This window comes from Pyrgilauda ruficollis, unplaced genomic scaffold (assembly GCF_017590135.1).
Source record: "Pyrgilauda ruficollis isolate IOZ18807 unplaced genomic scaffold, ASM1759013v1 scaffold178, whole genome shotgun sequence".
NCBI classification, from domain to species: Eukaryota; Metazoa; Chordata; class Aves; order Passeriformes; family Passeridae; genus Pyrgilauda; species Pyrgilauda ruficollis.
The window spans coordinates 146,628-156,561 of NW_024516764.1; the positions used below are offsets into that span (position 1 = coordinate 146,628).

Here is a 9,934-nt window from a genome sequence, read left to right on the forward strand (position 1 = left end):
CTCTTTCACTTCATAAGGTTTGAGGCTTATAGTAAAATTCCATAGGTATTAGACTTGCAATGGGATAAAACCCTTGAACCAAGGCTTCTGGGTATGAGGTCTCAAAACTTGATTTGTTTAGGCAGGGTTTTTTAAAGAATATAACAAAATCTTTTAACTGAGTGTTTTTTATTGAAGGTTGTCACTCGAGGAGAGGCTCACTTAGAACTAAATGCTTTTAGGAGGAAGCATGACTGTGCCTTGGTGATATCTGGGGACTCACTTGAGGTAAAAACTTGGTTTCTGTCAAATTATTTATATGCTTATGGTCAGAAAGTAAAGTATCAGCATCTTCACGCTCTTTTTTAAAGTATTTCCCCATACTTTTAAGTAGTCCTTAGAGACACTTTTGCTTATCACTGAGTGTGAATTAGATTATATATGTTGTAGATGTGGAAATGTTACTGGATTCCTAGTCTTCTGTGCAGTAATAGAAATGGAATTTGTATACAGCATGCTTTGGTACTGTCTATTCTCTTAACCTCAAAGCACGTTGCTGCTCTATTCTCTTTGATTTAAAAAATAATAAAGCCACAGTCAGGAGAATCTTTTTTTTTTTTCCTCCCAGTTGGATGTTGTACATGGAAAACATCATTAAAAAATCTTTATACTGTGTTTTTGTGTTGGGCTACATGTAATAATATTTAATCGTAAATAAATCCAATCGGGTTTTTTTTTCCTCAGGTTTGTCTGAAGTATTATGAGCATGAATTTGTAGAGCTGGCTTGTCAGTGTCCTGCTGTAGTGTGCTGCCGATGCTCTCCCACCCAGAAAGCCCACATTGTGAAACTGTTACAGCACCACACCGGGAAACGCACATGTGCAATAGGTAACTCTTGGCACAATCCCCCTAGTAAAATCTGTAATAAATGTAATCAGCAGGTGGCACCACAAAGAAATAGCTGAAACTAAACCAAAGAGACTTCTTTACCAACCTTTACCTGCAGCCAGGTATTACATAGCTATGGCACAAAATGCCATTCCATGAGAAAGGTGTGGTTATCTTCTCTATTCTGCAGGAAATCTTGATTACTGAAGTAATTAATCATAAGTCATAGATTAATTGTAAGAATTTAAAGGCATGTAAGAGGTTTCTCAAATACTTTAAGGCTAGGAGAATGAAACCTCTGAAGGACTGAATATTGCAGTGACATTTTTCAGGTGATGGAGGAAATGATGTCAGCATGATCCAAGCAGCGGACTGTGGAATTGGAATTGAAGGCAAGGTAATGTTAACAGTTTCATTGTGAAATGTGTGTCACATAGGGGCCTAGTAGAATGTGATTAGAAGCTTTATTCTTAAACAATAGTGAATTGATCATTTCTAATTAAAGTATTCTGCAAGATTACAAGAATGCTTAGTCTTTAGTATTTTTGCTTGTATGTCTTCTGCTTTATCTTTTTAAAAGCAGGAAAAATTATAGTTGTTTCTGTGTAGCATTTACCCAGAAGAAGCAGGAGAAGCAATTAAACTTATTTGTTACAGCCCACTGCATCTTAGAATATGCACAAAAAAATGGTCATGTCTCATTGCAGGGTTGATTTTCAAAGAAGGAACAAACTTGTCCTTTAAAATTAATTGTTGCTTAGAATTTTGAAACTTGATACACTTATTTTACACTGGGCTTCATATTTGAAATATTTTTCTTTTTTTCTAGGAGGGAAAACAAGCTTCTCTAGCAGCTGACTTTTCTATCACACAGTTTAAACACATAGGTAGGCTGCTGATGGTACATGGTCGAAACAGTTACAAAAGATCAGCAGCACTTGGTCAATTTGTCATGCACCGAGGCCTTATTATTTCAACTATGCAGGTATTTAAAACTTTGTTTTCTGAATAGTTAAATCCCTATTTCCGTCTTTGAAAAGTCACAAAATCTTAACCAACCAGTATTGTTATTTTTCTCTATATTGTATTGTTTTGTATATAGAATTGTATTAAATAATTAATTATCTGCGTTTTCTAGGCTGTATTTTCATCAGTCTTCTACTTTGCATCTGTTCCCTTGTACCAAGGATTCCTAATGGTAGGGTAAGTCAAAGCAAGAGTTACAATTTCTGGTAATAAATGCAGTGAACTAACTGGTTAAATAACACCATGGGCTTGGTGTCATCCATGTTTTCCACACATTTTTCATGGGTACACTACCAAAACATGGGATGAGTGTACCAAGAAAAGTCACAGTAGGTTGGATGTGCACTATATGATGGGGGAAGTACCTCAATATCAGTTCTCTGGAGAGGGGAATCTGCATAGCCTTAGAAGAAGGTACCACAGAACCTGTGCACATATAAGGTAAAAACAATAAAGAAAATATCCCAGACCAGACCAGCTTCAGCTGTCCCACAGATTAATGTACAAAGCTTAGTGAGAATCACAGGGCTTTGTGTTAAAAATGGAGCTGAAGCTACTATGAAATTTCCTCTGAGAGTGCACTATCCAACTTTGCCACATAGATTTCCATTAATGTGAATATGTGCAGCATTAGGAGCACCTTGGTCATGTTGCAGCAGCTGGTTTACTAATAAGGTTCCCCAAGTTATCCAGCTGAGAGATGTGCCTGTGTTTGTGTTTGTCCCTGTTCTCTGTCCCTATGACCTAAGAGCTTCCTTTTATTCTCCTTGTAAATAATAACAACTTAAATCAAGAGTAATTTAAATCTTAGTCAAACCACAGTCTGATTACACCAAACTTTGCGAAGGCAAACAGCAGACCTCTCTACAAGATTTGCAGAAGTTGTGCTAAGTTCCAGGGAAGTACATGTGAAAGTGTGTATCTCACATGGGTACAATAAAATCCAAAGCCACTTACAGAGCTGTTAAGACTCTCATTCATCCACCTACCTTCTCCACATTGTCCAGAATTTAATGCCCTTTTTTAAATTCAGTTTTCATGCATCCATCTAGAGATTAATTTAAATGTCAGGTCTTTGGACTGGTTGTTCAAAGTGCAAGTGCACAGGCAGTATGGTAACAGGTGATAAGCTTGGATGATAGAATAAAGAAATGTGTTTATTGGTTTTGGCTGTATAAGACCCCTGTAACTTCTCACAACTGACAGCTCTCAGAACCACAAGAGCAGGTTGCATGTGAAATCTGTGTTGGTAAGCTGCCTAAGTACTGGGAAAAATAATCAGTTTCATTTCACTTACATAAAAAGAATAATTGAACTCCATAGATCAGTTTAAACTTATATCATACACAAGTCTTAATGTGTGTTCTTCCTTTCTCCTAGGTATGCAACCATATATACCATGTTTCCAGTCTTCTCTCTAGTATTGGATCAAGATGTGAAGCCAGAAATGGCATTGCTATATCCAGAACTTTATAAGGATCTCACAAAGGTATGGATGTCCTCAGTGCTCAGCTATGAACAAATGCTAAAATCTCCAGTGTTTAAAACCGGGAATTGTTGCAATCTTTTTCTTAAGGTATTCCAAGCAAGACAGATTGCACAACTATTGCCAACTTCTGTACTATTAAAATAATCCACAGTACCAAACATTTCAATCATTTTTATTGATACATTTCTCCAGTCACCAGTGGCTGTACTGAAATAATTCAAACCTGAAGGTATGTTGATAAAGCAACCTTGGCTCTGGCCCCAAAATCTCTGATGTGGAGTTATTTATGTTTACATTTTCACATCTTACTTTTCTATTTTAATTGGTAGATGAGTTTATAGATTTTTTTTTTCCCTAACATGCAGAAGTTACTGCTTATGTCTCCAAAAACTGTGTTCTTTTAAATAACAGATATTTATAACTGTATATATCTGAAGTCAATCATCCATGGATACTGCTTTCTTTGTGTTTGTAAATACTTGCAAACAATCAAAGTTTGTAATTTTGTTACCCACAAGAGTGAAATAAATCTCAAGATTCTGTTTTAATAAGCTTTTTGAAAAGCACTTCTTCTTCATCCTTAGCTGTCAGCTAGGAAAGTTATGATCCAAGGCAGAAGCAGACTCCAGTTAAAGACTCTAGTCCAAAATTTTCTGAGTCTTTGTCTTTTTAATTGCACTAAACTAGCTATTACCTATGTTAATCTGGGATCATGTTTTTTCCTCTGTTGGAGATCTTGCTTCTTTCTCTGCTTGAGAATCTTTGAAGTTTTTGAGATTTCAGTCCTTTATCATACCCCAAAAAGCATGGTCTTCACCTGCTAAACAGAGCCATAAGCTTGCCTGTGGAAAGCTGTTCACAGAACTTGGAACTTGCTGCAGTAATGAACAAGTGCTGATTCTTGCCTGTTCTAGATTGATTTTTTTTTTTTTTTTGGTGGCAAAATGGCTGCTTTTTGCCACTTTATCCCTTAAAATGTGTACTTTTTCAACTCTTCAGTTCTAACATATTTCATCAGTACCCTCAGAGAATGCAAGACTCATATCACACGTACAGCATTTATTCTTTGATTTTTTGCATATGTTTCAGTCTGTACCATTCACAATCAAAATATTTAAAATTTATTTGGTAATAGTTACTTGCTGAAAATTTGCAGTAGTCATAAATTTATGCTGTGCAAGCAAATGGGCAGTTTATCCAACATTTAGAAGTTACTAGTAAATAACTGCAGATTTGCTTAAGGTTTTGGTCACTAGGTACAATGCTGTAGTTTGAAGACTACATTTTACAAATAAAAACTAAATGAATTTTACTGTATTTATCATTCTGAAAACTAGCCAGAGCATTGCAAGCTAAAATTGCAAGCTAAAGCCTTAACTTCCTACCCCCAAATTTAGACTTTGTGCGATTTCTATACAAGCTTGAAATGAAGAATCATAAAAACAAGTAGAACTTTGTAGCCTTATCACTTCAAATACTGCTTATTTTACTTGTAAAATGTTTCTGTAGCAATGAACTATTAAAAGTATATGAGCTGAGTAGATTTATTTTTTTAAAAGTTGTGTTTAACTGTCCTCTCACATGTTTTCCTTAGGGAAGATCTTTGTCATTTAAGACCTTCCTCATCTGGGTTTTAATCAGTATTTACCAAGGTAGGAGAGAGTCCTAATTTTGCTGAACTGAGAAATTTTTGTCTGCTATTAGCAATATTGTTTTTCAGCTGCAGGTTGAATTCCCAAAGCTTAGCATTTCATCAGTAGTTATATATATTGCTTTCTGTTTATCTCGTAAATCGATATTCCTGTAGTGTGCCAGACCTATTCAAAACACAGTGTGATTGGTATTTTTATTGGTGCATGTCGCCTAAAAAAGGACATGTTTTTAATTAAATGCTAATCCAGAAAAATTCTAATGAGTGCTTATCACATTGCTTGTATTTACACAGTAGTTTTCTTTCATTGAATGACAGAAGTACTGTTGAAGAAATCTGAATTATGTAATCAGTTGAAAGTAATTACACTTTCAACAATATCTCATTTATTTGCAGCACTTGACAAAATGAGGTTAATTAACAGTTCATCAGATATATTGCTCTAAAAGGTGTTTAATTTCGTAATAGTTTTATTTCTGTATGGCTTTACTTTGGTTGGCTTATTTCACATGTACAAAGTACAGTAAATATCCTTCTTTTAGAAAGATCAATGTTATAAAAATTGCTGGACAAATTTTCATAATGAGCAATCAAACATTCAGTGTGCAGTTGTAAAAACTGGTACAGTGAAATTTCACTGCAGGGTGTATTGCCAACCTTGTGTGCCTCTCCACCCCACCCAGGTGGTATTCTGATGTATGGAGCCCTGCTGCTTTTTGAATCCGAATTTGTACACGTCGTTGCCATTTCCTTCACTGCCCTGATCTTGACTGAGCTCTTGATGGTTGCACTGACCATACGAACGTGGCACTGGTTAATGGTGGTGGCTGAATTCCTCAGTCTTGGCTGCTATGTGGCCTCTCTTGCATTTCTAAATGAATACTTTGGTGAGTAAAACTACTTTAGCAAAGAACTGGTTTGTATCTTTAATCATGTTTTTTTCTTCCCTTTTTTCAGTTAAGAATAGGTGATGTTTTGAAATGCAGCTTTCTTTATAAGAAATATAATTGAGCCCAAATTAGGCCTAATTAGTGTTGGGTTAAAATATTCTCTTACCCTTTTCTCCCAGAATTCAACAATCTTTATCCTGTTAGTATGGTTTATCTAGATGATAAACTTAACTCAAAACACTCCTGCCTTTTCCATCCTTGGTCTGATATTGACAGTCCAAATTGTATACCTTAAATTGGCTTTGAGATTTGCACTATTGAAAATAGATATGGTTTGTTAAAAATCAGGATCTTTCGCTGAATAGGTGCATTATTTTCTGGACCAGGCCAAGTGGGTGTCATTAGATCTAACTCACAAGGCTAAAATTGCTGAAGTATTGTTAGGTAGTGATGCAGCAGCCTAGTAGGAAAGATACTTTACATAGGAACCATTGCTTCATAAGTATAGTAAGCTTGTATTAAGCTTGCTTTGCTTTAAGTTTTGGTATGCCATACTGTGCCTTAAGGTATTGATTGTTTACAGTTCACAAGATGAAAGAACACATTTCAACTGCAAATCTTAGCAGTCAAGAATTTGAGCATCAAAACAATACCTATTTCTTCTAGGATCAACTTATCCTTTAGTAAAAATAAAGTAGCTAGGTGTGATTTTACAAATGTAACTTACAGAAATATATGTAATAGCTTTAATTATACCTCACAAAGAGCAGAATCCAGCTTCTTCTCTGCCTTTTAGGATCTGATGAGCATGGAGCTGCCCTTCTTCACCTGTAACTTCACACAGCAGAATTAAGCGTTACATGGCAGTTTCTAAAAGTCTCACAATTCTGCCTTCACTCAATCAGTTCCCAGGTGTTCAGTGCTAGGGTAGTGTGTGTGCATTATATTATTATTTATGTAATTATTTATTTAATCAGTAAATGCTTCACTGCCTGTCCCAGGCATTCTGGTACTTCCAAGATTTCTCAGGAGTCAAATTTTAGTGAAGAAACAACCCTGCTGGGCCTGGTACCTCTATTGTACATTATTTCAGGTTTGCCAGAGCACCCTTTTTTTCTCTGACACTGATGCACAGACACATTAATAGAGATTATTGGGTTGATTTTTGAATCTCCACAGTCAAATTACAAATTAAAGGAAGAAACAAGAACAGATACAGGTACTTGCACTTGAGTGCAGGCTTCCAGGAACTTCATAAAGCAGAACTTGCAGCTTCACCTTTGAAAGCCTGTAGTATTGGCGACAGCCAGTCCTTCCTGGTGTTGTTCTGTGAAAAACGCTTTCAGATGATGTTCACAAAGGTGTAGAAACCACAGGAACTTCGTTTCTTGCAAACTTTTCCATAAAGGGGAGTGTTTCCCTCTCTGTGCTCATCTATTTGCTGGGCAAGCCCAACAGAGTCCATAAATGGTTACACAGCTTCTTGCAACCCAGGGACTTAACTCACTATTTTTTGTATTTGAGAGTACCGAAAAGGCTGCAGTTTCATGAGATTTTGTAAAGATGTATTTTACTGTGTGTTATTCATCACTTAATCTGGGAAAATGCCTTTCTTCTAGTCTCACTTATGCTTAATGCTTTATTCTTATTTAATTTGTCCCATTATAACTGCAGGGAGGGAGCTTTTTTGTGTATGTGATGCAGCATAAACCTAAGTGATGGTTTGCACTTCAAGATATAGAACAACTTCCATGGATCAGGAAAAATGGTCCAGACCAATAGTGCTTGACTTCACTTGCAAATAAACTTATTTCAGTGATGTTGCCTATAAGGATCATCTCCTTCCAGAGAAATTATATGATGACATGACACTCAAGTTAGAAAGGCAAAAATACCAAAGGCAAAACAGATACTGTTCTAGAGCTCTGACTCATGAAAGTTTTTATGTTTCTGAGTTAATTGCCTTTTTAGGGTGTCTGTGATAGGTTACATGGGCTTTCAATATGCCTAAGCAGGCTTAGGCTAAAAGTGCATAACAAGTTTATACATTGAAATTTAATAAATTAAGTATTTTAATGAGCAGAGTTGGAGCAGGAAAGCATTCCTTTATTGCCTTTTCTGAAGTGAATTTTCATTCACATGATCAAGTTGTTTATACAGTAAATTATACCTTGAAGTGAAATGTAAGAAAAGTGCCCATCTATTCACAACCTTAAAACATTACCAAATATAAAATTTCTATGTTTTCAAAGTGTTTTGATTTAATTGCTGCTTAAAGTAATCTGATTGATTATGTGAAAGGCAATACTAATCCAGTTAATGCTACTAACATCTTTTTCATCTCTTCTTTGTGTAGCTAACCTTTTGGGGTATGTTGTTTTTTTTCTTTGCATAACTTTTTGTATTTTCTGTAAATCTATCCTTTCATTTTCCCTCTTTGTGAAACAGGTATAGGCAGAGTGTCTTTTGGAGCTTTCTTAGGTAGGTGAAGTTGAACTTTTCTTGAAGTTTTGGGTTGGCCTTTTTTTTTTTTTTTATCTTTAAAGCTTCACTCAGGAGTAGCAAATTTCTTAATATATGCATTTGTAAATAATGGGAAAAAATAAAAGAAAAAAAACTCGGGGTTCCCTGAGTTCTGGGATCTCTTAATGATTTTTAAGTATGATCTAATTATCATCAATAGAGTCAAAAATTAGCAAGCATAGTGTGTCAGCATTCTTGTTAATTTTTTGTCATAAACAATTATCTTCTCCGTGTGGTAGGTAGCAATCTCACTACATTTTCCCTTGAAATATTTGGGCTCTAATTTAATCTCTATTATTTTAAGACTCGTTCAACATAGATGTTGTAAGAAAAATAATACAGAATAAAATATCGAAAGTAGCAAAGAAAAATAATACCAAATAAAAGATCCAAACTGGTTGGGAACTTATAGCAGGTAAAAATCATTCTTACTAGTAGAAAAATAAGCTGAATTAACTTTTTATTATGAGAGAGTCTTGCTTTTAAACTGACATTCTGTTTCCCCTAAAAGTTACTTCAGCTGCAAAACAATGTGAGGACCATAAAGGAACTCTGAAGTTCCTGTCTAAAAAAAATAATTTGCAAAAGAAAAGGCTGAGGTTAACTTTCTATTGCTTTATTGTCCTTTTTTTTTAAATTGGACAATCGCATAAGCAAACATTTAAGAGACTTCTGTTGACTTTGCACTGTGGAAGTTCCAGTTTCCATGTTACTGGCTCCCATTACTTATTTTCCCTTTTTGTTTCTGCAGATGTTGCCTTTATCACAACTGTGACCTTCCTGTGGAAAGTGTCAGCAATCACTGTTGTAAGCTGTCTTCCACTTTACATTCTCAAGTACTTGAAGCGCAAGTTCTCTCCTCCAAGTTACTCTAAGCTTACCTCGTAAAATTATTATATTCCTCTGGTTTTCACTCACACCAGTCTGCAGATTGCATATTCACTGTGCTTTAGTGTCTATGGATTCATGTTGGACTAAAGAAACTTAAAAAAAAAAAACAAAAACAAAAGGGATAATGTGAATAGAGCACAAAAAAAGGAGGAAACATCTGAGAGATACAATAACACAGAAGTACACTAACAACTATCAGAGATAAACTAAACTAAATTTTCTTTGTGTTGATTTTCATTTTTTCTTTCAGTTGTTATGATTATAAAATAAAACCAAATTACCTTTGATTTGACAATGCTTCTGAATGGTTTCATTGCTACTCTGAAGGATCTTTTGCTACTGTAAAGGATTTTTTCCAACTATATTTATCTTCTGCAAGTTAAATTGAAACTTTTGTTATTTATTACATAAATTTCCATCTTCAGTTATTGTATGACTTCCTAATTCAAGCCCTTTCTTTTAATGTTTATATATGGCAAAATTTATTCATCCATACTTACTCTAACAAACCTAATACCTGTAAATGCCTGTGTCTGTATTAGCAGCTATTATTCCTCATCAGACATTGATTAATATGCACTATTTGAATTATGTAC

The 9,934-nt window shown here is 35.1% G+C and overlaps 1 protein-coding gene across 2 annotated transcripts in view; it reads left to right on the forward strand.

Annotated features, from left to right (window-relative positions):
- The window catches only part of ATP9B (ATPase phospholipid transporting 9B (putative)), a 153,692-nt gene extending 144,062 nt beyond the window's left edge, over positions 1-9,630 (forward strand). Inside the window, exons 21-30 of one of the 2 annotated variants that reach the window (XM_041464291.1) lie at positions 178-267; positions 724-868; positions 1,201-1,265; positions 1,698-1,853; positions 2,007-2,071; positions 3,275-3,383; positions 4,978-5,035; positions 5,718-5,921; positions 8,373-8,405; positions 9,199-9,630. In XM_041464291.1, the coding sequence (XP_041320225.1) occupies positions 178-267; positions 724-868; positions 1,201-1,265; positions 1,698-1,853; positions 2,007-2,071; positions 3,275-3,383; positions 4,978-5,035; positions 5,718-5,921; positions 8,373-8,405; positions 9,199-9,335 (1,062 nt within the window). In that variant the 3' untranslated portion in view covers positions 9,336-9,630. The remainder of the gene's footprint in view (positions 1-177; positions 268-723; positions 869-1,200; positions 1,266-1,697; positions 1,854-2,006; positions 2,072-3,274; positions 3,384-4,977; positions 5,036-5,717; positions 5,922-8,372; positions 8,406-9,198) is intronic. The other variant, XM_041464292.1, reaches the window with a different exon arrangement.
- Positions 9,631-9,934: the final 304 nt, after the last annotated feature.